General features: G+C 51.2%; 2 protein-coding genes and 1 pseudogene across 2 annotated transcripts; 2 read left to right on the forward strand and 1 right to left on the reverse strand.

The window, feature by feature from the left end:
- The first annotated feature begins 5775 nt into the window (after positions 1 to 5775).
- On the forward strand, positions 5776 to 10488 carry MEPCE (methylphosphate capping enzyme). Its single transcript, XM_052658376.1, has 4 exons — positions 5776 to 8078; positions 9267 to 9485; positions 9657 to 9783; positions 9902 to 10488. The coding sequence occupies exons 1-4, from the start codon at positions 6414 to 6416 to the stop codon at positions 9952 to 9954; spliced, it is 2064 nt and encodes a 687-aa protein (XP_052514336.1). The 5' UTR covers positions 5776 to 6413; the 3' UTR covers positions 9955 to 10488.
- A 603-nt stretch (positions 10489 to 11091) lies between these two features.
- On the reverse strand, positions 11092 to 12304 carry PPP1R35 (protein phosphatase 1 regulatory subunit 35). Its single transcript, XM_052635689.1, has 4 exons — positions 11984 to 12304; positions 11650 to 11902; positions 11433 to 11569; positions 11092 to 11342 (listed from the first exon to the last, which is right to left on the reverse strand). The coding sequence occupies exons 1-4, from the start codon at positions 12218 to 12220 to the stop codon at positions 11169 to 11171; spliced, it is 801 nt and encodes a 266-aa protein (XP_052491649.1). The 5' UTR covers positions 12221 to 12304; the 3' UTR covers positions 11092 to 11168.
- Positions 12305 to 16251: 3947 nt separating this feature from the next.
- LOC128043663 (GTP-binding nuclear protein Ran-like) lies at positions 16252 to 22361 on the forward strand (annotated as a pseudogene).
- The last annotated feature ends 5004 nt before the right edge of the window (positions 22362 to 27365 follow it).

Below are 27365 nucleotides of genomic sequence, written 5' to 3' on the forward strand. Positions count from 1 at the left end.
ACCAACTCCCAAACTTATTTGACAATGAAAGAAAAAGCAAGTAGGAAATTGGGGGAGAATCACTACAGCAAACTGGTCTCTTTCTTTATGATAACCCTAAATAGAAGGTACAAACTGTATAAAATTAGGCCACAAAGGGAATAATAATAAATGACAAACATATCTTCTCCCAGACTCTAAAATTCCAAAAATGACCATGAGAAGTCCCTATGAAGATAATCAGAATTACAAAACTATACTGAACGAGGAAAGCAAAATGAAATTAGTGTACTTGAGATGACAAAATTTGATTTTTTAAAAATTTTCATCTATACAATACGTTTGAGTATCCTTTAACTATCTCTGGAAGAATACACAAGAAATTGACAAAAATGTCTCAGTGGAGAGGAAACAGGTAGCTGAGAGTGGAAACGAGCTCTCTACTGTACCATCTTGTGTAACTGGTATTTTATACATAGACTGCCATTTCAAAGTGACTTTTAAACTCTATTTTTAAAATAACATTTTAAAAAGAGTATTTTGATCAACCTAAAGAGGCAAAATTTTTCCAAGAGTTAAGTTTAAATCATTATCTAAACCTATACTGACCTCTCTAGGCCAAAGTGTGTTACTGAAGCCCCAACCAACTAGATAAAATTGTGGATCACTGTTAATAAGATGTACTAAATGTATAGCAATGGCACCCCACTCCAGTACTCTTGGCTGGAAAATCCCATGGATGGAGGAGCCTGGTAGGCTGCAGTCCATGGGGTCGCTAACAGTCGAACAGGACTGGGTGACTTCACTTTCACGCATTGGAGAAGGAAATGGCAACCCACTCCGGCATTCTTGCCTGGAGAATCCCAGGGTCAGGGGAGCCTGGTAGGCTGCTGTCTATGGGGTCGCACAGAGTCGGATACGACTGAAGTGACTTAGCAGCAGCAGCAGCAGCAGTAAATATATAAGCTTCCCTTATGGCTCAAACAGTAAAGAATCTGCCTGCAATGCAGGAGAAAAAGGAGACGTGGGTTCGATCCCTGGATCAGGAAGATCCCTTGGAGAAGAAATTGGCAACCCACTCTAGTGTTCTTGCCCAGATAATTCCATAGACTGAGAAGCCTGCCAGGCTACAGTCCATAGGGTCCCAAAGAGTCAGACATGATTGAGCATGCATGCAGAGTGAGGGTGTGATGAAGAACATTACTTTTCAAGAATATCTCTATCCTGATCAATAGAGAAGAGAAAGTTTGGAAGTCACTGTCTGACAAATTTCTGCTCCTCTGTTTCAGATGAAGTATTTTCCTCCACAGTAACGAATACTGAAATTCATTTCAGAGAGAGAAAGACAAATTTAAAGATAGTTAATAAATATACAAAATACCACCAACTTTTACCTGGTTAGCTACGAAATGACTGGGGGCTCTAAACCCAGGAATAACATTTGAGATTTTAGTTTCTCTTTTCTTACCTAAGATGAAAAATATTGGGAAAAAAATCCAATAAAGCTTCAAATTTAAATGTCAAAGTAAAAGAACTTCCATAACCAGATCCTAACTCCTCAACTGACATAAGAAAGAAAGGCGAATAAGGAGGGGGAAATAACTTAGAAGTAATAAAGGGACCCAAGGGAAGGTGAATGAGGTGTTCCAAAAGATACTTTTCTTTCATCTAGAACACCAAAAATCATCACACTGATTAGAAGATGAAATCACCTAGCTCAGCAGATCTCCAACTACTTATCTGTGTTAGATTTTCTCATATTCTTCAACCAAAACAAGATATCACAACACATTGAATTCAGAAACAGATGAAAATCCAGCTGTTTTCTATTAAGCCACATAAGAGATTTGCAGAAATGTAAAATAACACCATTCTTCATATTAAATTTTCTTTCACTTAGGAAATTATATTTTCACTTAAGTGTTATCTACACTAACATTATGTAAATGGTTTACTATCATCATTTTTAAATTAATAAATAGATTAATTTTTCTCAGTTTAATTTCTAATACTTAAGTATCAATGCACAGGTAAAGAGATATAAACCAATCTTTGGAGTCCTTCAAAAATTTTAAGAGTATGAAAGGATTCTCAGAGGATTTCCCTAGAGGTCCAGTGGGTAAGAATCTGCCTGCCAATGCAGTGGACACAGGACTGATCCCTGACCTGCAATGCATGCTGTGGGACAACTAAGCCCATACACCACAGCTACTGAGCACATGCTCTAGAGGCCAAGAGCCACAACTACTGAAGCCCACGTGCCCTAGAGCCCACGTTCTGCAACACAAGAAGCCACCGCAAAGAGAAGCACACGCACGGCAACCGGAGAGCAGCTCCTGCTGCCCCAACTAGAGAAAGCCCATGTGCAGAAACCAAGACCCCGTGCAGGCAAACAACAACAACCAAAAAAAGCTTTTAAAACATAACTTAAATAAAAAGGATTCCAGTGCTTTCCTGGTGGCTCAGTGGTAAAGAATCTGCCCACCAATGCAGGAGACTAAGGTTCAATCCTTGATCCTGGAAGATCCCAAATGCTGAAGACCAACTAAGCATTTGCACCACAACTATTGAGCCTCTGCTCCACAACAAGAGAAGCCATCGCGGTGAGAAGCCCACACACAACTAGAGAGTAGCCCCTGCTCACCACTACTAGAGAAAAGCCTGTGCAGCAATGAAGATCCAGAACAGACACAAATAAATAAGTAAATTTAATTTAAAAATAAAGGGATTCCCAGACCAAAATGTTTGAGAGCTGACTTAGCTAAGTAACTTACTTCAGTCTTGTCAGTATTTTTCAAAAAGCCTTAATCCTCCTCCTTCCACTCGGAATGTGTTCACAAATTTCTCCCAAGTATCCAGTTACTCCCTCTTTATATTGTCCCTGGAATCCTTGGTCTAAGAGAACAAAAATAAGCCCTTTAGAATTCCCCTCTAACACAGACTCTGTGAGCCTCAAAAAATTGTATTTAAAAACTATATTTTGAGAAGAAAAAAAGAAAGATCAAATTTCTATTCTCACTGAGCTGACATTCTAGTGGGAGTAGTTAGGCAATGATCAAAACAAGTAAATATATATATTGTAAAATAAATAAAGATTATATTTTCAGAGGAAGCACTTTTCTCAGGGTTACCTAAGATGCTGCCTCCCAGGCTTGAGTTCCTCAGAATGTCCACCAAATAAAATATAACTCTCCAAAAATAAATAAATAAATAAGATAAAGACTATATTTTAACTCTCCTTTAAGCTGGAGTTTGATTTCTTTTTGTCTTAATGTCTAATGGTACGTAGATTTCTTCTCATTTTCATGCCTCCATCAATAAGTTTGTTCTTTCCACCTTCCTTCTCTCATGTGCGCTCAGCAAGCATGATTCTAAACTTTTAACAAGACAGAAGGAAAAAAACTGATCCCACCTACCCTTATTACCCATACTAGGCTGCCTAACAAGACATTTGGGGCTTCCCTGGTGGCTCAGTGGTAAAGAACCCACCTGCCAATGCAGGTGAGGTGAGTTGATCCCAGGGTCGGGAAGATCCCCTGGAAATGGAAATGGCAACCGACTCCAGTATCCTTGCCGGGGAAATCCCATGGGCAGAGGAGCCTGGCAGACTACAGTTCATGGGGTTGCAAAAGAGTCTGACACGACTTATCAATGAAACAAGACATTTACTGTCGTAACTACTTTAAGTAAAACCTTTCACGGAATCTTCAAATTAATGGTGACTAAAGCTTTAAGTTCAGAGAGTGCAAGGAAGCAGAGAGACATGGTCAATTATCACCAAGACAGACTCTTTAGTACCCTGATCTTGGTTCAGACCCTTTCTATCTAACCGCTGAAAAGCTTCCACAGGTGCCCGGAATAATGCCAACCTCAAACTAGCCATTCTGTGTTGCTTTCCAAGGGGCCATGCCCATGAACTCCCAGACCACTGCACCATTTCCCCTCACAGAGTGCCAAGATTTGGAACAATAAAAGGCCTAATCTCACTTTTCTCACTTTTAAAACCAGAGGGAAGAACTTGGAGACACCCACATTTTTCCTCTTTCCTCACCAATTCTCTCTTAAAAGCACAGCAATTCAGACCGGAGGTACCACAGAGCCAGAAGGCCATGACTCCTCTAAGGGTAAAACAGTGGCTCTCTAACCTCTCCTCACCATCAAGAAACACCCTCCATGAGACAATTTCCCCTCAGCTCCCCCTCCCCATTCCCACCCTCAACCCTCGGAGACACCAGGATCCTCATTCTCGCTCAGCTCGACATCGCGCACCGTAATACTGAGTTAGTTTTGGTTTTCTCTTCGGAGCAAGTCTGCGGCTAGAGATTCTGAGAAGAGGGATAAGAGCTAGCCATCACCCTGAGGAGAAAACTTATCCTCAGGCGACAGGTGCCAAGACTGGCCAAGCCTAGAACCTTCAGGTGCAAGCGGAAAAACACCAACTACCTTCTGGTGCGTAGAGGATCTAAGGGTGAGGAGCAGACAGAGTTACTGCAGCGACTCCACCAGCCGCGCGAACCTCCAACCAGTTTTCCCGCCAACAAGGATAGGCGCGAGGCCACTCGCAAGCTCCACCTCCTCCGGCGGCGTGCTCGCAGGGTTAATGCGCATGCGCAATTGGAGGCCGTTTCTGCGTTTGCGCAGCAGTCATTGCCGCCATCTTCCAACCGAATACCCTATAAAACTACAAATCCCATAATCCCCGTTGGCCTCGCTTTTTTTTTTTTAGGTGGCAGCCGTAGCGCCTGATGTTTCAAGACGCACATCTTCCTTTTACTGACTTCTCTCTCTGCCCCAGACTGCCTTTTCCGTCCTCTTTTCGTGCCCTCATTCGCATTCTTCTTAGTATCCTTCATCCCCTTATTTTGATATTTTATTTGAGATCTATCCTTAACCCCATTCTCGCCTCTTCCACCCTTTTCTCAGCCACAGGACCCGCACCCCAAGCGCTGTTGGCAAGGAAATCAAGCCACCAAACACCCAGTGGAAAGGCTGTCCAGTAGCTTCCTCCCCATAGGCTAAGGCAGGGAGCCCCCAAAGCGGACCGAAATCTCTTCCTCGCCCACATTCGTTTTTATATAAGGCGGCTCGGAGCCGCAGCGTGTGCTCGGGAAAGCCTGTGTACGGAGTGGGGGGCGGGGGGGGGCGGCGGTGCTGGGTGTACTGCTATTGGTAGCTGTAGTGGGCGTCGGATAGCTTGTCTCCGGGCTGGGGGGGCTCGTGCGCAGGCGTCGGGTGGTGGGCGGAGGCGTTGGTGTTCGGGAGGTGGGTGTGGAGGCGGAGAGGAGGGCGTGGTGTCCCCAGGTGATCGCGATCGGGGAGCGAGAGAACGACTCGGCTGTTTAGGGGGAAGAGGAAGTTAAGACAACATCGCCTGTTTTAGTGCTTTTTTTTTCTTTTCCCAGTTCAGCAGAGACTGTTTTCTAGGGGGGGGTGAGTTAAAATGATCTATCGTGTTATACTGAGAACAGTTCGTAGGAAGACGGTCAGTATGCTCCGCTCCTTCCCCTCCTCTCCTTTTTAGGTGCACCCCTCCGCTCCCTCGGAAGCCTTTCTAAATAGGTGGGCACCGAGGGGCAACTGGGTCATGAATAATTCATAAGGACCGCCCCGCCCATTAGCCACGGCCCTCCGAATCGTGCTGACGCATGTTGCGTGTTCCAAACCCTAGGAAGTAACGTAACAGTCCCCGCCCCTAGCACGGAGGGCGGGGCGTCATCTCCAGCACGTGCTGCATCTACCCGCGCAAGCCCAAAAGGGTGTGCGCAGGCGCTGCTCGCTAGGGGGAGGAAGGAGGCGGGGTGGGGAGGTTGCTGGGTTTAGAGCCGGGCGGAGACCGCTGAGACTCATTCCTCAGGAACAAGGGTCGGGTGTCAAGGAGACCTTTTCACACCAGCTCCCCGTCCCCCGCCTACGGTGGGTGGGATCGCGCGGCAGAGACAAAAGGATATCAGTAGGGACGGACATAGCTGCGAAGGGAAGTAGGGTGTCAGTTTGGGGTGGTGGGCTTCTGCGGGTGGGGGGCGGGCTGAGAAGGGCTATATTTAAACTCCCGGAGCCGTTAAGTTGGTTCGTACTCCGATGCGCGCGCAATCAGGGTGGTGGCGGAGTGCGCATGCGTGATTCCAGGGAGAGAGGAACGCGCCCCAGCCGTGCGCGCTCGCGCCGGAGCGGTAGTGGTAGAGGAGAAAGGGGTCGGCGCACGCGCGGTTGAGTCCTCGAGTTGTTCGGGTCTCGCGGGCATCTTGTTTTGGTCTCGCGGGCGAGTGGGGCGAGCTTTCCGGGGAGGCGCTTGGGCGCGAGACCAGGGGAGACGAGCAGCACTGCGCGCGCACTCGGGGAAGGAGGCGGGGGGAAGGGAGCGTGGTCTAGGAAGGGGGGTTAAGCCCCCGGTGCCCCCCTGGTTGCCCTCGACTGGAACGGAATAAGGGGAGGAAATGATCGAGATGGCGGCGGAGAAGGAGCCGTTTCTGGTGCCGGCCCCACCGCCGCCGCTCAAAGATGAGTCGGGCGGAGGGGGCGGCCCCACGGTGCAACCGCACCGAGAGGCCGCCTCCGGGGAGCTCCGCGGCGGGACGCAGCGTGCGCCGGGCCCGCGCGCTCACTCGGCGGGATCCCCGGCCTCTATGGCCGGCAAGGAGAGCCCCGGGGCTGCATCCACCCCTCGAGGCGGTCAGTCGCAGCAGCAGCAACGAGGGGGCGGCCCCCAGGCGCAGTCACACGGGGAGGCCTGCTTGTCGGATCCGCACGGGCGAGCCGCTCCCCCGGACGTGGGGGAGGAGCGACGGGGAGGAGGCGGAACAGAACTGGGCCCCCCTGCTCCTCCTCGACCCCGGAATGGCTATCAGCCCCACCGGCCCCCAGGGGGAGGTGGGGGCAAGAGGAGAAATAGCTGTCATGTAGGGGGAGGTGGTGGAGGCTTCAAACATCCGGCCTTCAAGAGACGCAGGCGGGTGAATTCGGACTGTGACTCTGTCTTACCCTCCAACTTCCTCCTGGGGGGCAATATCTTTGATCCCCTGAACCTGAATAGTCTCCTGGATGAGGAAGTGAGCCGTGCACTCAATGCGGAGACCCCAAAGTCATCCCCGCTTCCGGCCAAGGGGCGAGATCCAGTGGAGATCCTCATCCCCAAAGATATTACAGACCCTCTCAGTCTCAATACTTGCACTGATGAGGCCCAAGTTGTCCTTGCTTCGCCACTCAAGACTGGTCGGAAGCGGCATAGACACCGGGGACAGCACCACCACCAGCAGCAGCAGGCAACGGGAGGGAATGATAGCCACTCCGCGCTGCCCACAGCCCCCCTCACTTCCTCACTCCACGGGGAGGGCACCACGCAGCAGCATGGGGGCCAGAACCGGGACGCCCCCCAACCCTATGAACTCAACACCGCCATCAACTGCAGGGATGAGGTCGTGTCTCCCCTTCCATCTGCCCTCCAGGGTCCCTCAGGCTCCCTTTCAGCCCCTCCAGCTGCCTCAGTTACCTCTGCACCCCCGTCTTCCTCCTCACGACATCGCAAACGACGCAGGACTTCCAGCAAGTCAGAGGCAGGAGCTCGGGGTGGAGGCCAGGGTTCCAAGGAAAAGGGCAGAGGGACTGGGGGAGGGCGCCACCACCTCCAGCCACTACCTGCTGCAACTTTCAAAAAGCAACAGTGCAAGTTCCAGTATGGGAATTATTGCAAGTACTATGGGTACCGCAATCCTTCCTGTGAGGATGGGCGCCTTCGGGTATTGAAGCCTGAGTGGTTTCGGGGTCGGGACGTCCTCGATCTAGGCTGCAATGTAGGCCACCTGACCCTGAGCATTGCCTGTAAGTGGGGCCCATCCCGCATGGTGGGCCTGGATATCGATGCCCAGCTCATCCACTCAGCCCGCCAGAACATCCGACACTACCTGTCTGAAGAACTGCGTCTGCCACCCCAGACTTCTGAGGGGAGCCCAGGAGCAGAGAGTGAGGAAGGGACCACAGCCATCCGAAAAAGGAGCTACTTCCCAGCCTCGCTGACAGCCAGCCGCGGTCCTATCGCTGCACCCCAAGTGCCCTTGGATGGAGCCGACACAGCGGTCTTCCCCAACAACGTTGTCTTCGTCACGGTAAGAGGGTCCCCAGGCTCCTGGGAATAGGGGTCAGGCGTGAAGATGAGAGTGAATGAGAACATGACGGGGAGGGTTATGACCCAGAGGGTTCCTGTGCATGCACCCCTCCCTGGAGAAGCCAGGTGCTCAAGAGAATGGTCTGAATCTGCAATTGATTCCATTTTGGTGTATCTGCCCTCCTATAACCTGGAAAGGCAGGGGCTGTACCTGGAGTCCTTACTCATGACGAGCCCCAGGATAGGGGCAGGTTCCTTTTGCTCAGCTCCTGGGCAGTATTGTAATCTAGACCCATCCACTTTCCTTTGGGGGCTGCTGCTCATACTCACTGGGGGATGTTGTCCAGATGAAAACTTGTCCTCCGGCCTTCTGTAGGTGCCTGAAGGGATGGGTGTCCGACATTCAGTGTCTTGGGATGGGGCAGAGGATTAGGGTAGTGGCTGGCTAATTATGTTCTGTCCTTTGATAGGGACCTCATTTGTGTTACACACAGAGTTGATTGTCAGTGGCCAGGAACCCAAGCGACTAGGCTTTAGATCATCACCACACTGACCCTAGATGGTGGGATGGGAAACCGTGCAGGAGAGTACCAAGTCTTAAGTATCTGTCCCCTGACTGCACATCAGTCCCCATAAAATGCTTCAGTTAGTCCACCTACAGGAATAGTTGGCAGTTACACCCAGAAGAATGGACTTTGCAGAGGGGTGGTAATGAGCTAATCATCTAGAAGGTTTCCTGAGAGATGGAGGTCTTCATTTCTCTGGAAAAAATGAATAGGCCTGAAACTTTGACAGTCCCACCTAGGGAAGGAACCCACAGGTCTCCCTTTCAACCTGAGTTGGGCCCCTTTGCAAAACATTGAATCTCTCAGCTTAAATGCCTGTGGGGAATAAGTACTGGACAGGATCCTCGGAGAACCCAAGCATTCTTTCTCTGCAGTTTGAACTTAGCTTTGACTGCCTTGTGGATAATTTGCTCAATTTAAGATTACTCAAGCTCCCTCTATGTTTGATTGGCTTACCACCAATACAGAGCAAGAAAATGAGACTCAAAGAGGGCACCATTTGGGAGTTGTTTTGAGGAGTGTCAGAAGCCTGGCCAAGGACTCAAGTGGGGCTGCACAGTGGGTTGAGAAGGGGCGGTGGTTCTTTTTCACCTCTCGTCCTCACCCCCAATTCTCGCCCTCAGGGTAACTATGTGCTGGATCGAGACGAGCTGGTGGAGGCCCAGAAACCCGAGTATGATGTGGTGCTTTGCCTCAGCCTCACCAAGTGGGTGCATCTCAACTGGGGAGACGAGGGACTGAAGCGCATGTTTCGCCGGATTTATCGGCACCTACGTCCTGGGGGCATCCTAGTCTTAGAGCCCCAGCCTTGGTCTTCCTACGGCCGGAGAAAGACTCTCACAGTGAGTGCGGGTTTCTGTGGAAACTGGGGCAGTCCTTCCTTTAGTTGAGGCAAGGAAGGCCTCAAGGAAGCAGAGACTTTCTGACGAAGGTGAAAAGGGCCCCCCAAGTGGGCCTACCTTCACTAGCCAAGAAGGCAGTAAGCTGAAGTGGTCCCTTACCTTTCTCCCTAGGAAAGAATCTACAAGAACTACTTTCGAATTCAGCTGAAGCCAGAGCAGTTCAGTTCCTACCTAACATCCCCAGAGGTGGGCTTCTCCAGCTATGAGCTCGTGGCCACACCCAACAACACCTCCAGAGGTAAGGCTGGCTTCTTTTGTCTGGGGAGGAAGGGAGGCCAGTGCCGAAGCAGGGTGCAGACCGGTGTTGGGGTCTGTAGGCCCCGTCAGCCCCTACTGAGTGCACATTCTTCCCTCAGGTTTCCAGCGTCCTGTGTACCTGTTCCACAAGGCCCAATCCCCCAGCCACTAAGTGGCCCCCTGAACAGAAAGTGTGAAGAAGCTGCCTGCTGCTCCAAAGGATCTAGGGGGAGAGGAAAGTATCTCAAGGTCTTTCCTTTCTGGCTCCAAAAATAGTTTCGTCTCCTGGATCTGCAGAGAAAGCTTTTCCTATGTTGCTGCCCCAGCCTCTTCCCTACACCTCTGGCACCTAAGCAGCAAGCCCAGCTGTGCTGGAACCATCATCTTCCTCTCCCCCAGCCCAGTGGGCTGGATGGCATGGACTGTTTGCTGCCCTCTATTCTCCTAGGGCATGGGAGTTGGGGGGTATCAAGTTCTCTGGCCTCTTCCTCCTGCTCTCCCAAGGAGACTCTTTTCTCCTCGGCCCTTGTCCTGAACTGCGTTTCAACAGACCACGGATAGATGGGCTGAAGATTAAGAGGGGGATGTCGGTGGGGAGGCATGCAGGTACTGTGAAAATCCTTCCCTCTGCTGTCCCCCACTGGGAGAGGTGGTTGGGTTCCGAATGTGAGAACAGCACAATAAACTTGATGTTTAGGGCAGCGGCCCCCACACCTGTGTTTGGCACACTGTAGTTTGAGGGGACACAGATGGTGGCTCCTGGTAGAACCTGTGCTTCCTCTCTGCCCAAACTGTAGTCTTACAGAAGAGAACAGTTTTTTCAGTGGTTGGGAAGATTGTTGAATGCCAGTGAGCCCTCTCTACACGTGTGCTCGGTTGTGTCCCACTCTTCGCTACCCTCCAGACTGTAGCCCACCAGGCTCCTCTGTGCTTGAGATTTTTCAGGCAAGGCGACTGGAGTGGGTTGCCATTTACACTTAACTGTAGAGAGAACCCTAAGCCAGGAAAAGGGAGTATAATGTGAATTTTGAAGAACCCATTACCTTCCCCCAAAAAAACCCACTGACAAAATTTGTTTTGTGGAAGCTTTGGGAACAGGCTGACTTTGGAAGAGTTAACCATGGAGTTGAAGTGGAACCAGAGGAAGGCAGTTCTAGGACCAGAGTCGGACACGACTTAGCAAGAACCTGCCTGCTCTGCTTCTCATCACTACCAAGTTTCTTTAAAAGGAGGCCGAAACGACTTTCTGACCGCTTCCAACCTGAGTCTTGACCGCATTGTTAAGGCTCCCCAAAAAGAGTCCCATTTATTAGCAAAACCACTTTATTCTGATAAATAGTTTCAACACCAAAAAATACAAACTAGCAATCCAGGGAGCCCCCAGGTCTACGCTTCCCATCGCCTCAGTGTCCGATGCATAAGGAAAGTATCTTCTGAAGGGCGGGGCCGGAGTTGAAGCCGGAGTGGGGGCAGACCTTCCAGGGTCAGGTGTGGAGATTCATAAAATAATGTTTCCGGATCACACAATATGGTCATGTCTGGCCCTGGGCCAGGTGGCTCCTGTTGGAGCACAAACAAGGGGAGCTGAATCCCTGGCATTTGGGGGCGGGGAGGGGGGGAGCGGTAGGGGAGACAGCCCAGGTGCCTCACCTTTGGAGGTGGGGCTCGGGCCTGCGGCGGCAGGAGCGCCAGTTTCTCCCTCAGCGCGGCGTTCAGAACCTGTTCCTCCGGCACCTGCAGACTCACCAGATCTCGGAAGAGCCGCCTGGAGCGCGGCACGTTCAGCCCTGAGACCGCAGGAGGGGCGGAGGTGAGCGGCGCCGCGCACCCCCGCTCCCGCGCCCGGCCGGCCGCCTGCCCCCCTCACCCTCGGTCACGCTCTCCTCCAGACCGCAGCGGGTCTGGAACGATTTTCTCAGCTGTTCTTCCACGGCCTTCGCGGCATCGAACTGGCCCCCGGCTGCGGCCCTTGCGGCCTGCAGCTCAAGGCTCAGGGCCAGGCTACTCTGCTGCACCGGCGCCCCCAAGTCCTGCGGCGCCTCGGGCTTCTCGCTCGATGAGGCGGCGGCCGCCGGCGGCTCAGACCGGACCGGGGAAGGCGGCGCCAGGAGGAAGCGGACCTGGGAGCAGAGAACGGGGCGGTGACGGGGTGAGCCGGGGGGTCGTCAGCGAGCTGGCGGCCAAGTTTCCCCCGAGCTCACCTGCCGCCCCTTGCGGGCCCCGCCCCGCCGGTCCGCCCGCCCCTTCCGCCGTCCAGGGCTGCAGTTGGGCCTTCCGCGTCCGGGACTCTCGGACCGCGGGCTCAGGCTCAGGTCCAGGCCAGGCTCCGGGACCGGGGCTCCGGGCTCGGGAGCGCGGGGTTCTGGGGGTGGCCCTGGGACCGCCACGGCCTCTCCCCCTCCCACCGACTCCAGCTGTGACTCGTCGTAGACCATCATCTTCCGGCGTCTGTAGGGGTGCGGGGTAAGGGTCACGGAACCGCCACCTCTTCTCCCCCGCCCTCTCAGACGCCGCTACCGGAAACCGTCAGCCCCTACCCAAGGGGGCGGGGAGACCAACTCCTGACCCGCCCTATTGGTGCGCCTAAGCGTCATTTCCGTTGCCTCCTCCCTCGCCTCCTTACGGGCTTCCGCCTGCACCACCTCGCCCCGCCCCCCAGGCCAGGGATTTAGAGCGCAAACCCGCGGAAGCCCTACGGGTCCTCATTAGGGCCCTTTCCATTTCGAAACGAGTTACAGACTCCTCGCCCTGTCCAGTCGTCACCACCTGGCTTCTGCTGGAATCCGGACTGTGTCAGTCCTCCCTGCCAGGGCACTAAGTGGAACACCTATAATTAACGGCCCAGCGCCCTTGCACTGGACCTCCCTACTCCGTGCCTCCACCGCATCTCCGGGTGTTCCATCGCCTCCCTACTCTGACCAGACCCAGTGTGAGTGAGGGCGTGGCTCGCTGACTCCAGCCAGGGTCCTTCCTAGGTGGTGGCCTGGGGGAATGGCCCTTTGTGTCTTTTTCCTCTTCGAAGGTCCGCTAAAATATTCATCTACAAATTGAAAGAGACACGTATACCCCAATGTTCATCGCAGCACTGTTTACAATAGCCAGGACATGGAAGCAACCTAGATGTCCATCGGTAGACAAATAGATAAGCAAGCTGTGGTACATACACACAATGGAATATTACTCAGCTATTTAAAAGAATGCATTTGAATCAGTTCTAATGAGGTGGATGAAACTGGAGCCTATTATACAGAGCGAAGTAAGTCAGAAAGAAAAACACCAGTACAGTATATTAATGCATATATATGGAATTTAGAAAGATGATAACGATGATCCTATATGCAAGACAGCGAAAGAGACACAGATATAAAGAATAAACTTTTGGACTCTGGGAGAAGACGAGGGTGGGACGATTTGAGAGAATAGCATTGAAACATGTATATTACCATATGTGAAACAGATTGTCAGTCCAGGTTCAATGCATGAGACAGGGCGCTTAGGGCTGGTGCACTGAGATGACCCTGAGGGATGGGGAGGGAGGTGGGAGGGGGGGTTCAGGATGGGGAACACATGTACACCCAGGATTCATGTCAATGTATGGTGAAAACCACTACAATATTGTAATTAGCCTCCAATTAAATAATTTAAAAAATATTCATCTACATAAAAAATAAAGATCTATGTTGAGTACCATTAAAAAAAAAAAAAAAGGCTCAGGGGATTTACCCTGGACTCCTGGACTGCAGGGCAGAAGATGGGAGTTCTCACCTCCTTCCCTCATGTTCCTTGAGGTAGACTCTCTGTTCTCTGAGCCTGTTTCTTCTTGGGTAAAAGTAGTCTGCATTCAAGACTTTTGAGGCTCTCCCAGAATGGGTTAACAGTCAACAGAAATGTTTGTGTACCATTTTTTTATTTGTTTTCCTATTCATTATCTTCCCAAGAAATGCTGTGGAAGATCAGATAGAATGGCTAGTTACCCATATTTTACAAACGTTTTCAAGGATCTCAATGGGGAAACTAGAGGATTTCCACTAAAGTCAGGAATAAGAAAGTATGCCCATTCCTCCTACTGCAGATCTTCCTCCACTTATGAGGGGGTTATTTTGAGATATAAATATGTTAAAAATGCATATATTACACCTAACCTACTGACCATCATAGCTTAGCCTAGCCTACCTTAAGTGTGCTCAGAACACTGGCAGAATGAATTTCTGTTGTTGCAGGTCACCAAGTTGGTGGCAATTTGTTACTGCAGCCCCAGAAAACTAATACAGCTGAAGAAAAGTTCTGGGCTGCACCTCAGGCTCAGACCACAATCTCCCAGGATCTCATCCACACCTTACAGCATCTCCACTCCTAGGGGGCTAGGATTGGAGGCTCTATGGTGGGAAAGATTTGGCCATGAAGGACCATCCTTCCTTTGAGGGCTTCTCCAGGCCCCAGAGCATTGCCAAGGGAAACCAGGGCCAAGGCAGGAGGAGAAAGCCTGGGTGGTGGGAGACAGGAGGAGCACTGGAGGCACTGGGGAGGGAGGCCTGGTGCTGGGATCACAGAGGGATAATCTCTGTGGGTTCCTCTGTGGGGAGAAGGAAGCAGGAACCATGACAGCACAGATGGAGAGGCGGCCCTGCGGAGGCGTGCTGTGTGCGGAGGTCAACAGGGAAGGCTGTGTCTAGCCATGCCCCCCCAGAGGCCCCCAAGATCTTAAGGTTCTGAGTATGACCACCTAGCTGGTCACCAATCATGCTCAACAAGTGTCATGACATGCAACCCAGAAGGGTACTCAAGAAACAGAGGCCTTAGCACGTAGGTTTCCTAAAACCTAAGCTGCTAGAGAGCCCTGGGAATCAGGACCCAGCCCCCTCCCCACAGGTTATTCCATGCCCCCCCACCCACCCACACTTGCAATGCCAGTCCTTCAACCTGAGAAAACCCCTCAATGCCCAGTACATTTCCTGCTGGCACCCCAGACTGAAGAAACACTGTTTACTTTGGCAACAGAGGGTTGAGGCTGGGTTGGTTCTTGGCTGAAGGCATAGAGGGGGCTGCAGGCAGGGACTGGGTAGTCCAGCAGGAAGTGAACTTGGTGAAGAAAAAGGCCTTTTACGCCAGTGACCAGTGTGCTGTGACCACAGCACTCAGACCACCTCTGCAGTCCCAGGTCCAAAATCTGCTCCTGGGAGACAGGGAGAGGAGTAGGAAGGACTCACATCCCATAAAGGACTGGGCTTGGGGCCAGAGGTCAGAGAATCCCACCACCCCCCAGCCCAGCAACACCCCCTTTCTCCTCTTTGGGCTTCAGTCTCATCTGTAAAATGGGGGGCAGGGGGGGATGGTGAAGGCTATACTAGTTTATCTCTGAGCAGCTTCTGTTTCAGACAATATCCCCCAATATCATACACACACCCCTTATTTCAGTCCTTTGCCACCACCCTGGGGCTAGTCCCCTCTCCTTGGCATCTCTTGCAGCCAGCCCCTTCCTCTCTCTTACCCAGGATTCCCACTCTCCCCAGGACTCCAGAATCTGCCCTCTTCCCCCAAGATGGCCTCCCCATCCAGCCCTCTCCAGCCTCACTCCCAGCAGCACCAGCTCAGGATAATGGGTAGGGAGCGCATGCCCACAACAGCCAGGTCTACCAGACACAGCAGGAAGTAGCAGGTGTCCTGATACAGCTCAGAAGTGGCAGGTCTGGGGGATGCTGGATGTTGAAGATCAGCTGCTCCTTGGCAGGAAAGAAAGCCCTAGCAGCATAAATTGGGTGCAGTGAGAGCTTAAGGCGTGGAAGAGGTCAGATCCTCTGCCAGCAACAAGTTCTGTGCCAGAGAGAGGAAGAAGAAACGTGGGGAGATGGCTGCAGGGACAGCAGGCCAGCCCCAAAGCCTACTTTGTGCAAATGAGAAAATTGTGCCCCTTCCTCAAAGCTCTTTACTGCTCTGAAGGTTCTATGTATTGGTGGACTGTGGAGTTGTGCAGCATACAACCTGCACAGTGGCAAGGGGTGACCGTGAGGGATGGAGGAGGAGGCTCAGAGAGGCGATGAAAGCAGTGGCCTGTGATAAGGGCACCCGCCCGGCAGACCTGCTTCCCCTCCAGTGTCACTAACTGGAAACTTGCAGGAGCTACTGAACCCCTCTAAGCCATCACTTACTGATCTGGAAAATGGGGAGGATGCTCTTAGGGCGAGTTGACGTTCCCTTAGGATTAAATAATGTGACACAAAGCTCGCTCGACAAGTGCCTCAATGGTGGTGAACCGGCCATAGTAACCGGACACGGAGAGCTGACAGAGGGAGAGAGAGGCCGACTGTTCCCGGATCCACGGACATGGTTTCACTAGCTTGTTGAGGAGCTGTTTTAACTAGAAATTAACTGTCCTGTAAAACCTGTGTCGCCAGTGGCCCGTGTCACCATGGGTGAGCCAGAGTATTTAAGGGTACAGGGTAGGGGCTCCTCTATAATCCTCCATCGGCTAATGCCGTCGGGGCTGGCGGTTGGGCTTGGGGGGCAGACAGGCCCTCGGTCCAGGCTCCGGGGTTCGCGAAGGTAGGCCTTCCTGTTCGCGGACACCGCCACGCAACCCCACCCCCGCCGCCATCCCTGCCAGGAGGCAGGGAACTCTTAATCCACAGGCCCAGGAAGGCGCGACCAGAGGGCGATGGCGGCGCCGCGGGGATAACGGCGTCAGCGCACCGCAGCGCCTCCCGGAGCTCAGGACCGCGGGGTGGCCGGCCGTCCAGTGTGCTGCGGATACCCCGCCGCCCCTCTGTCGCCCCTCGCTGGGTGGGGGCACCCCCGCAAGGCCCCCACCCAGCGCTGGGTTCCCTCTGGCCAGGCCTCTTCCCACCCACCCCCACCGAACGAGGAGGCCTGTCCGACCAGACCCCGGGCGGAGGTGCGAGAGACCCCGCCTCCCAGAGCCACGCCCCTTTCGGACGGAGCGTCGCCCTCTCTTAGGGTGACGTCAGAGTTGGGCAGGTGTCCACGTAGGGCACGACCTTCCCTCTTTGGACACTCCTCCCCATTCCACAGTGACGTCAGGGTAAAGTCCAGATTCCTCTCTTCTCCAGCTAGAAATCCCCCTTCTCTACCCGTGGGGAGCCCTCAGCTCCGCAGGCTGGAGCCGGCTATGACCCGAAACCCTTTTCGTGATCTTCCCCCAGGGCAGCCTCTGGTGCAAGGTCCTTCATCAAACTCATCTCAGGTTAAAATATAGATTCCCAGGTCCCACCTTAACCCTTGGCTTTGAGGCCAGGAATCTGAACTTTTAACAAGCTTCCTGGTGGTTCTGAAGTCTCCTAGGCTTCAGAATCTGAATGTTGACATTCGTATTCAAATAGCAGGAGTTCTCAAACTTCAGCAGGCTTGTTAAAACAGGTTGCTGAGCCCCACCCTCAGGGTTTTTGATTTCCAGAGGTCTGAAGTGTGGGGTCTGAGAGTTTGCATTTCTACCTTTCCCTGGGGATGCTGAGGTTGCTGGTCTAGGACCACACTCGAGTACCACTTCTTTAATGATACATTCTGGAGAAGAGTTTCCACCTGTTGTTGATTCACTGGGTACCAAGCTCTTGTGGAAGGCACTTCACATTCATGCAGCTGTGTGAAATAAATGTTTACCATATTCTCAGGATAAAGAAAGTGAGATTCAGACAAGTTAACTCAGTTGCTCAAGGTCACATAGACAGGAAGGGTAGGTTCAGAACCAGGTCTTTCTGAACCCAAAGGCTCAGCTGGCCAAGCCTCCTGTGCACTGCTAGTTAGCCTTTCCCAGGGGCTTGTTCTGTCTCTAAACCTCAACCAGGCACTCTGAAGCCTGAGTTCAGGGTACTGGCTTTTCTGGGGACCAGTACTCTGCTGGGTACCAGCTTTTCTGCCCAGAGAGTTCATAAAGAGAGACTAGAGAAGCCCATTCCTCATGTGGTCCTGACTTCAGACGGTAAAGAATTCGCCTGCAATGCAGGAGACATGGGTTTGATCCTTCAGTTGGGAAAATTTCCTGGAGAAGGGAATGGCAACCCATTCCAGTATTCTTGCCTGAGAAATTCATGGACAGATAAGCCTGGCGGGCTATAGTCCATGGGGTCGAAAAGAGTCAGACATGACTGAGCGACTTCCACTTTCACCTGACCCCTCCTTCCTTCACTGTCCCTCACTTTGGAGTGGAAGCTCCCCTGACTTCTCTCTGATTGGCTCCAGGGTCTCCTGGATGACCCTCAGGGACTAGGAGAAGAAAGGACATTTGGGTGCTGCAGGAAGGGCAGGAGAGAGGCAGGGCCACTGGGTCCGCAGAGCAGAAAGGAGAGGTGGTGCCACACAGGCGCCAGGGCACCTGGTCAGTGCTGCCTGAAGATTTTGCCCGGGCAAGCCCCTGAGGAAGCCTGTCCTTGGCAAGGACACACAGGTCAAGTCACAGCTGCTGATGGAGTAGAGAGGTGAGCACTACATCTCAGTGGGGCCTCAGGTGAAGGGCCAGGTGGTGAAGAAAATAACAAATCTAGGTGGGCTGTTAGGGATGAGGAGTCCCTTCCAGACTTCCTACTCCTGTCTACATCAGACCTGGGTTTCTCCCTTGTCACCCCCTAACCTCCACTTCTATGGAGTGGGCCAGAGATCGGGGGTCAGCAGCTCGCTCAGGACACTGCACATTCTCCTCTGTCTCTTCCTCGCAGCCCCCAGCTTTCTGCTTCTCCTCACTGGCTCCTGGGTCGTAACCATTCCCTTGGGGAGGGGAGCACAGCCTGGAAAGGGAGTACAGCTGGGGAGCCAGAGACAGGACCTGGGAGGGAGGGAGTCTGAACTCACTGGGTGGGCAGGCTAGGACGCAGTGGGGGTGTCCTTCCCGCCTGAGTCATCCTTCCCTCCCCCAAACACTACTGCCCCGGGCACCCAGATGAGCCCTGGGACATGGCCCTGAACAAAGCCCAGGGGATGGGGGCGGGGATTCAGGGAAGGCACCTCTCTCTGAGGCAGACAGTAAATCTGAAGGAGAAATGAGAGCAAGCCAGTGAAGAATGTGGCAGAACCACTTTCAAAGCAGAACAGTCAGCATTTGCAAGAGGAAATGAATTGAGGCTAGCCAAGCACAGCGGAAGTGACCGCAAGGGACACCTGGAGAGTTGAGGCCAGGCAGGAGGGTAGGCTCCTTGGCCAGACACTGAAGTTTGGATTTCATTCTAAATGCTACAGGATCCCTTGAGAAGATCTTAGATGGAGTGATGATATGCTCTGAGTTACACTAAAATCTCTATCTAACCCCATAAACTTAAAATATATATATATATATCTGCATCGTTAAAAAAAATAAATAACCTCACCCCTGTTGGAATAGCTATAATCAAAAAGCAAGAAATAACAAGTGTTGCCCATGAAATGACAGCTACAGACTGGGAGATTATATTTGCAAATGACATCTCCAACAAAGTACACATATATATATATATTACATACAAAGTATTACAGATATATATGTATGTATATATATTGCAGGAGATGGCATAGATCACAGAGATCCTAAAGAAAGCAAGGAAATTCCAGAAAAACATATACTTCTGATTTCGTTGACTACACTAAAGCCTTTGACTGTGTGGATCACAACAAACTGTGAAAAATTCTTAAAAATATGGGGAAAAAAAGTCAGCGGATTGCATTAATGTCACTTTCCTGGTGGTGATATTGTACTATAGTCGTGCAAGATGCTACCACTGGGGGGAACTGGATGAAGGGTATACGAGAGTTCCATTATTTTTGACGATTGCATATGAGTCCAGATTATTTCAAAATGAAAAGTAAAAACAAAAATGGAGGGCTGTGTTAAAATATTTGCAATTCATATCATAAAGAGCTGATGTCCCTCACATAGTCTCCAGATAAATAATAATAAAACCAAACATGTATACAACATATAATATGTAGCAAGTACTGTTCTGTTTTATTTTTGATGCATTAATTCATTAAATTCTCACATTAGGGATTTCCCTGGTGGTCCAGTGGCTAAGACTCTGGCACTCCCAAGGCAGGGGCCCAGGTTTGATTCCTAGTCAGGGTGCTAGATCCTGCTTTCCACAACTAAGAGTTGGCATGCTGCAACTAAAAAAAAAAAAAGATTCCAAGCCTGTGCTCTGGAGCCTGCAAGCCACAACTAATAAGCCCATGTGGCCTAACTATGGCTTTCCTGGTGGCTAAGCGGTATAGAACCCGCCTACCCATGCAGAAGACATAAGAGACACAGATTCAATCCCTGGGTCAGAAAGATCTCCTGGAGAAGGGAATGGCAACCCAGTCCAGGATTCTTGCCTGGAGAATGCCATGGACAGAAGAGTCTGGCAGGTTGCAGTCCATAGGCTCACGCAGAGTCAGACACAACTGAACCGACTTAGCAGGCACGCACACCCCAACTACTGAAGCCCGCATACCCTAGAGCCCCTGCTCTGTAACAAGAAAAGCCACCACAATGAGAAGCCAGCCCTCCGCAGCTAGAGAGTAGCCCCTGCTGTGCGCAACTAGAGAAAAGTTCCCTCAGCAACAAAGACCCATCACAGCCAAAAATAAAGTAAACAAATAAAATTATTAAAAAAGAATTAGGACCAGACCATTACTTATTAAAAAAATCCTCAACAAAATATTAGCAAGTCAAATCCAGCAATAATCATAATGCCCCTCAATCAAGTGGGGTTTATTCTGTGAAAGCACGAGTGGTTCAAAAATCAATTAATTTGCCACACTAAAAGACTGAAGAAAGAAAATCACTTAATGATATAAATAGATGCAGAAAAACCTTGACAAAACATCTACCATGACAAAACTTCCAGCCACCTAGGAGTGAAAATCAACTCCTTCAAGCTGATCAAAGGCATCTGCAAAAAAGCTATAGCTAACTGCAGATGGTGACTGCAGCCATGAAATTAAAAGACACTTACTCCTTAGAAGGAAAGTTATAAACAACCTAGACAGCATATTAAAAAGCAGAGACATTATTTTGCCAACAAAGGTCTGTCTAGTCAAGGCTATGGTTTTTCCAGTAGTCATGTATGGATGTGAGAGTTGGACTGTGAAGAAAGCTGAGCGCTGAAGAATTGATGCTTTTGAACTGTGGTATTGGAGAAGACTCTTGAGAGTCCCTTGGACTGCAAGGAGATCCAACCAGTCCATTCTGAAGGAGATCAACCCTGGGATTTGTTTGGAAGGACTGATGCTAAAGCTGAAACTCCAGTACTTTGGCCACCTGATGCGAAGAGTTGACTCATTGGAAAAGACTCTGATGCTGGGAGGGATTGGGGGCAGGAGGAGAAGGGGATGACAGAGGATGAGATGGCTGGAAGGCATCATGGACTCGATGGACGTGAGTTTGGGTGAATTCTGGGAGTTGGTGATGGACAGGGAGGCCTGGCGTGCTGCAATTCAGGGGGTTGCAAAGGGTCAGACACGACAGCGACTGAACTGAACTGAACATTTAATGATGAAAAATTGAGCACCCGGCCCCTATGAAAGGAAAAGGCAAGATGTCTGTTCTCACCACCCTGATTCAATGTTATACTGAAAGTCTTAGCATAAAATGGCAAGATAAGGAAATAAAAGGCATACAGATCAGAAGAAAACTAAAAGATCCCACATGCTGCAACTAAGACCCAGCACAGCCAAATAAAGAAATAAATATTTTTAAAATTCTCGTTCTAAAAAAAAAATTCTTCCCATATCATCTTAGTTTTATAGGTGAGGCAACCAAGGCACAGACAGGTTAAGCAGCTTGCCCAAGGCCATAGAGCTAGTAAGCGCAGAGCCAGAATTCAAAACCCAGCACTCTGGTTCCATAATACAAACTCAAACTCTGCAGGTCTCTAGCAAAGATCCACAACCCAGTGGTAGAATTGTCAGTGCATATGAACAGTCAAGGAGTCAGTCAGACGGGCGTGGAGACGCTTCTGGAAGTAACATCGCGGTGGCTGCCCAAGGAGAACCCCAAGTTCAGTTCAAACTTGGTTTGGTTGGTGATGGTGGTACTGGAAAAACTATATTCGTGAAGCGTCATCTGACTGGCGAATTTGAGAAGAAGTATGTAGCTACCTTGGGTGTTGAGGTCCATCCTCTTGTGTTCCCTACCAACAGAGGACCTATTCAGTTCAATGTGTGGGATACAGCTGGTCAGGAGAAATTTGGTGGACTGAGAGATGTTATTATATACAAGCTCAGTGTGCCATTATGATGTTTGACGTAACATCAAGAGTTACTTACAAGAATGTGCCTAACTGGGATAGAGATCTGGTACGAGTGTGTGAGAACATCCCAGTTGTGTTGTGTAGCAACAGAGTGGATATTAAGGACAGAAAGTTTAAGGCAAAGTCAAATGTCTTCCACCGAAAGAAGAATTTTCAGTACTATGACATTTCTGCCAAAAGTAACTACAACTTTGAAAAGCCCTTCCTCTGGCTTGCTAGAAAACTGATTGGAGACCCTAACTTGGAGTTTGTCGCCACGCCTGCTTTTGCCCCGCCAGAGGTGGTCATGGACCCAGCCTTGGCAGCACAGTACAAGCACGATTTAGAGGTTGCTCAGAGAACTACTCTCCCGGATGAAGATGATGACCTGTGAGAAAGTGAAGCTGGGGCCCAGCGTCAGAAGTCTAGTTTTATAGGCAACTGTCCTGTGATGTCAGTGGTGTAGCCTGTTTGCCACTTTATTATATGGCTAAGCAGAACATGTGCTTAATCTTTGGATGCTGAAGGAGATAGATGGGCTTTGGAGTGAATGTGGCAGTTTAAAAAAAAATACCTTCAGTTTTTGGACCTGCATATTTAGGTGTTTTGGAACACAGTTGTTTCCTCCTTGAGTTTCAAATATAAGACTGCTATAGTCACATGACAATATTGAGAGGTGGAATCTTGCTTGTTACTGTCATTCCCTTCCTTTTCGTTTAGAATCAGAATAAAGTTGTATTTCAAATATCTTAAAAAAAAAAAAACAACAGTAAAGGAAAAGTGAATGGGTCTTCAACTTAGAGGAGAAAAATCAGAGAAGAGAGGTGCAGACCTCCCTGCACCCAGGGAGCCAACCTTGCCCAGCTCAGGCCACATCTCATTACACAAGGCACAGACTCCTCCCTCAAGACCAAGCCCCGCCTTCCAAAACCTTCCCCTTTACAGCCACCTGTTCCAGGAGGCACTGAGGGAAAGGGAGACGGGCAGAAGGCCAAGCCTGAGCTTTAACGGGGAGACAGACACAGCATCCCAGGTGAGACAGGTGTGGGGTGGGGGGGCTCAGCTTCCGAAACAAAGAAGATGGAGACAGGAAGGGAGAGCCCCCCACTTGGAGATCTTCCCAGCCGCCTACCCAGTCCCCCGGACTGACCCAGTAAGCAGAAAGGCAGCTCCAGGAAGGAGTGGCCAGCACTGGCAAATTGGCTCAGCATGAAGCCATCGCCAGAAACACCTGCTCCCAGGCCTGCCGCCCGCCTGGCCCCCTGCAAAAGCTCCAGCCCTCTGGGTCCCAGAAGTGACCCCTCCCATCCCCTCCCCCCCAAGTCCTGGTGGATCACGGGCATAGTTGGGGGGCGGGGGGCAGGCAGACCAAGGAAGCTAGCCCCACAACAGTCCTAGAGACTAACACCTCATTTGACAGGTGACTTCTTCCCTCGGGGAGAGAATGCCAGCCCTGCCATCCTAGTACCTTCTCCTCTAGTGAATCGAAGTCCTGCCGCTCATGAGAGGAAAACAAGAACAAGTTAAAATATAACTACAGAGACTCGCAGTATGCACGGGCACATGCTCGTGTGCACTTAAACAGCTGCACACACACCCTGCCTGCCCGTCTCAGGCCAAGGCCTTCACGCCTGTTCCCAGCCCATGGTGTGGCTCAGGCAGGGCTGGCTCTCCTCCCTGCCTTGGGGCTCAAATACATAGATGAACGAGGCTGAAGGGGAGGGAAGGACAGGGGTAGAAAGAAGATCTGAGGTCCAGGGCTGAGGCTCTGTCTCTGGGTTCAAAGGCTTAAACCGAGAATCTTTTACCCAAGTCAACTCTCCCCGTTGAACTTTGAACTGTTAGGAAGCAGAGCTGAGGGAGTTGAAGGCACCACATGTCGCCAACTCTGAAGAGTCTGCAGTGGATAAAGGGAGCACAGGACTTGACTGGACCCCCTGGCAGCTGGCAGGGAGCTGAGCAATGAGTCAATTCAACCCATCATTCTGTTTCAAGAGCCTGAGGCCCAAGGAAGCAGAGGGACTCAATAGAGTCTTGTAGCAAAGTGGCAGCAATACTGAGGCCAGGACCAAGATCTCTCTCTTTCTTTCTAAATTAATTTATTTGGCTACCAGGTCTTAGGGCAGGAGGAGAATGGGGCAACAGGGGATGAGATGGTTGGATAGCATCATCAACTCAATGGACATGAGTTTGAGCAAACTCTGGGAGATAGTGAAGCACAGGGAAGCCTGGCCTGCTGCAGTCCATGGGGTCCCAAAGAGTCGGACACAACTGAGCAACTGAACAACAAAGGTCTTAGCTGCGGAAGGCAGGTTCTTCACTGGGGCATGGGAGCTCTTAGCTGGGGCATGCAGGATCTAGTTCCCTGACCAGGAATAGAACTGGGCCCCCTGCGTTGAGTATGATGTCTTAACTGCTGGACCCTCAGGGAGGTCCAAGGACCAACGTCTCTTGACTCTCGCTCAAGTGCTCTTCCTGCTACTCACTGCCCAGGGCATTCTTTGTCACTTCCAAAAGTGGTGTTCCCTCCACCAGAGGGCTGTTTGGAAAGTGCTTCCCTCACTCTAGGTGAAGGTTTACTTTCTGGTTCACCCAGCCCTGTTTTAGGCCATGGAGATAGTAATCATAAACTGTAGATCGTAGCCAATAGCATTAAAATAGCAGGTAACATTTATGGAGCCCTTATGGTGTGCCAGTCATCTCCCTGACCCTCGTGACAGACCTGTGACACCAGCACCACTGCCATGCCCACTTCACAAATGAGGAAAGCGAGGCTCAGAGAAGTTAATCAAGGTTGCACATCCAGGAAGTGTTCGTGTAAACCACTTCCCATGCTCTGAACTACTGCATTCCACTGTTGCCACCCTAGTACATGGGGAAACAAAGCAATACAATAATTTCAGATACTGATAAGTACTGTGAAAAAATTAATCATGGTGAGAGAGGACGACCTTGACAGTGGCTCTCTCCTGATTTCTAGATCGGGTGTGGTCAGAGAAAGAGTCCACGAAGTTGTAGCCACATTTGTACTGAGTGTTTACAATGCCCTTCTCTCAGATCCTGGCTTGGTGTAAGGAGCCCACCAAGCCAGGATCTGAGACAAGGGCATTGTAAACAAAGGGGACAGTTTGGGCTTCTTCCCAAGGGTGATGGGAAGCCATTGGAGAATTTACGCACGGGAGTGACATGTTTTGCTGTGTAACGAGTAGATTATAGGGGGATCCCAGGGAACAAAAGATCCAACATTTTCAGGAAGTCTGAGGATGAAGGGAGGAGGGGAGATGGGGCAGAAGTGGGAACAGAGCCGGAGCATCTGGGACCAGCACTCTCCTTTGCTCCCCACACTTCCAGGGCGCCCCCTCTCTAATAGGATGGGTTGTAGTTCAGTCACTCAGTCATGGCTGACTCTTTGTGACCCCATGGACTGCAGCACGCCAGGCTACCCTGCCCTTCACTGTCTCCCGGAATTTGCTCAAACTCATATCCATTGAGTCAATGATGCCATCGAATCAATCTCATAGGGTTTTCAAAATAAAGACCCTTGGTCCCCACTGGGGCCATCCATAGCCCTACCACTTCTGCCTCATGGAGTCTAGCAGCCTAGGGGAAGGTGAAATGCCTGGGGTCTGATGGGGACAAGAAGGCAAGGTGTCCAAGGTGGGATTTTTCTTTTTTTGGCCATGCCACACAGCATGCAGGATCTTCGCTCCCCAACCAGGGACTGAACCCACGCCCCTTGCAACAGAACCTCAGAGTCTTAACCACTGGACTACAGGGAAGTCTCTTTTTCTTCTTTCTTTCTTTTCTTTGACCAAGGTAAGATTTTTGCTCAAGACTCTCACCAAGAGATAGATTTCTCCAGGGGTCACACTGCTACCCACTGTTCTCTACAGGAAAGGGCTGAGTGGGTAAGAATCCCACCCCCCCACCCCCCCCCAACACAAATCTCTACCCCAGGAGATCCTGTATGCCTTCCCTGGAGTTGAGGACTTCTTCCTCACATCCCAACATAGGCCTTCTCCATGGTTCTGGACTGGATTACTTGGGGTGGGGAGGTAGGAGGCCACCTGGGTGCACTGAGACATCGAGGAAAAGTCAGTTCCATGGACTTTCCCCCTCCATCCCACCCCCTTCTCTCCCATAAGTCTCCTTTCTCCGCTTGGCCAAGCCCAGACAGGACTCCATCAAGTCTGGAGAGGGAGAGACGGTGGGACGTGCCAGCCCCTCCCTTGGCTGCTGGCTGAACTCACCTTCTTCCTTCCCTCCCCTCACATTCTAAAGACAGAAGAATGGGAGCAGCATTCCTTCCGACAGCCACAAGCCCGTTGGCTCCCGGGCCTGTAGGTACTTGCAAGGTTATTTACCAGTGATCCTCAGGTGCAATTGTCCTTCATCCTCCCCTCCCATCCCTGAAACCTTAGATCCCCAACAGGAGGAGGAGCTCATTTCTAGGATTTGGTGGTGGGGGGATGGGGTGGGAGGGCAGATTTTGGACCTTAGACAGTGAGGAACTACTCCAGAGCCCTGGGACCCATTAAACCTCCAGGCTTCCTGGGACCCAGACCCACCACGGCTTGCTCCACTCCAGAACAGTTCCTGGTACGTGATGGAGATGTGATGAGAGCCCCAGAACTGAGCCACTCTGTATTAGTGTTTTGAGTCCCTGCCTGGCTTCAGGCTAAACTCAGGACTCATTCCTGGAGAAGTCACGGCATTCACACATGGAACACCTGCTATGTAACATGTACCTGTGTGTAACTTGCATGTAACATGTCCTCTGTGAGCTAGACTCATTCGTTCAATGAATGTCAGCGACACGACCTTAAACACGACCTCTCCCTCAGTTTCCCTCTCTAAAAAATAGAAGTGATAATATGTCATCATAACAGCCATTTGTGAGAATTACTTAGAACAAGACATAAAAATAGTCACAGTGGGTGTTTAATAAGAGGTGGGTGGCATCACCAGGGCTGTAAACGTTAGGGTGTGGTGCACAGCTAACAGGCTCAGGGTAGCAGCGCTGTAGGACACAGGGCAGAGCAGCCCGGGGTTGCTCCCGACTTTTGGGAAAGGCCACCGAGTCCCCCGCCAAGGGGCCCAACTTTGCCAGAGCTGCCGGGGATGGGGAGCGGGCAGGAGGAGTTTGCTGCCGTTTTTAGTGAATTCGGTTCTTCCCGAAGACCGTTCCTGGGACAACTCTCCGGCTCCCAGCTTTGCTCACGCCCATCGCCTCCTACTCGCAGCTAACCTCTGGCTGAGCGAGACCCGCCTCACAGCCGTCCCTCCCCCGCTCCTCGGGCCTCTGCGGCCCCCTAGGCTCGGTCGCGGTCGCCAACCCTTGCTCCATCCCCGATCTCCAAGGCCTGGGGACTCTGTGCTTAATGGCTCGGTCGCGTCC

Source organism: Budorcas taxicolor, chromosome 2 (assembly GCF_023091745.1).
Source record: "Budorcas taxicolor isolate Tak-1 chromosome 2, Takin1.1, whole genome shotgun sequence".
Classification (NCBI taxonomy): domain Eukaryota; kingdom Metazoa; phylum Chordata; class Mammalia; order Artiodactyla; family Bovidae; genus Budorcas; species Budorcas taxicolor.

Bases quoted from the DNA above. Each gene is read 5' to 3' on its own strand.
- MEPCE (XM_052658376.1), top strand. From the start codon at position 6,414: ATGATCGAGATGGCGGCGGAGAAGGAGCCGTTTCTGGTGCCGGCCCCA. The intron at 9,486-9,656 runs GTGAGTGCGGGT...CTTTCTCCCTAG, and splicing joins GCCGGAGAAAGACTCTCACA to GAAAGAATCTACAAGAACTA. The intron at 9,784-9,901 runs GTAAGGCTGGCT...TTCTTCCCTCAG, and splicing joins ACCCAACAACACCTCCAGAG to GTTTCCAGCGTCCTGTGTAC.
- PPP1R35 (XM_052635689.1), bottom strand. From the start codon at position 12,220: ATGATGGTCTACGACGAGTCACAGCTGGAGTCGGTGGGAGGGGGAGAG. The intron at 11,903-11,983 runs GTGAGCTCGGGG...CTCTGCTCCCAG, and splicing joins GGGCCCGCAAGGGGCGGCAG to GTCCGCTTCCTCCTGGCGCC. The intron at 11,570-11,649 runs GTGAGGGGGGCA...CTGCGGTCTCAG, and splicing joins GGAGGAGAGCGTGACCGAGG to GGCTGAACGTGCCGCGCTCC.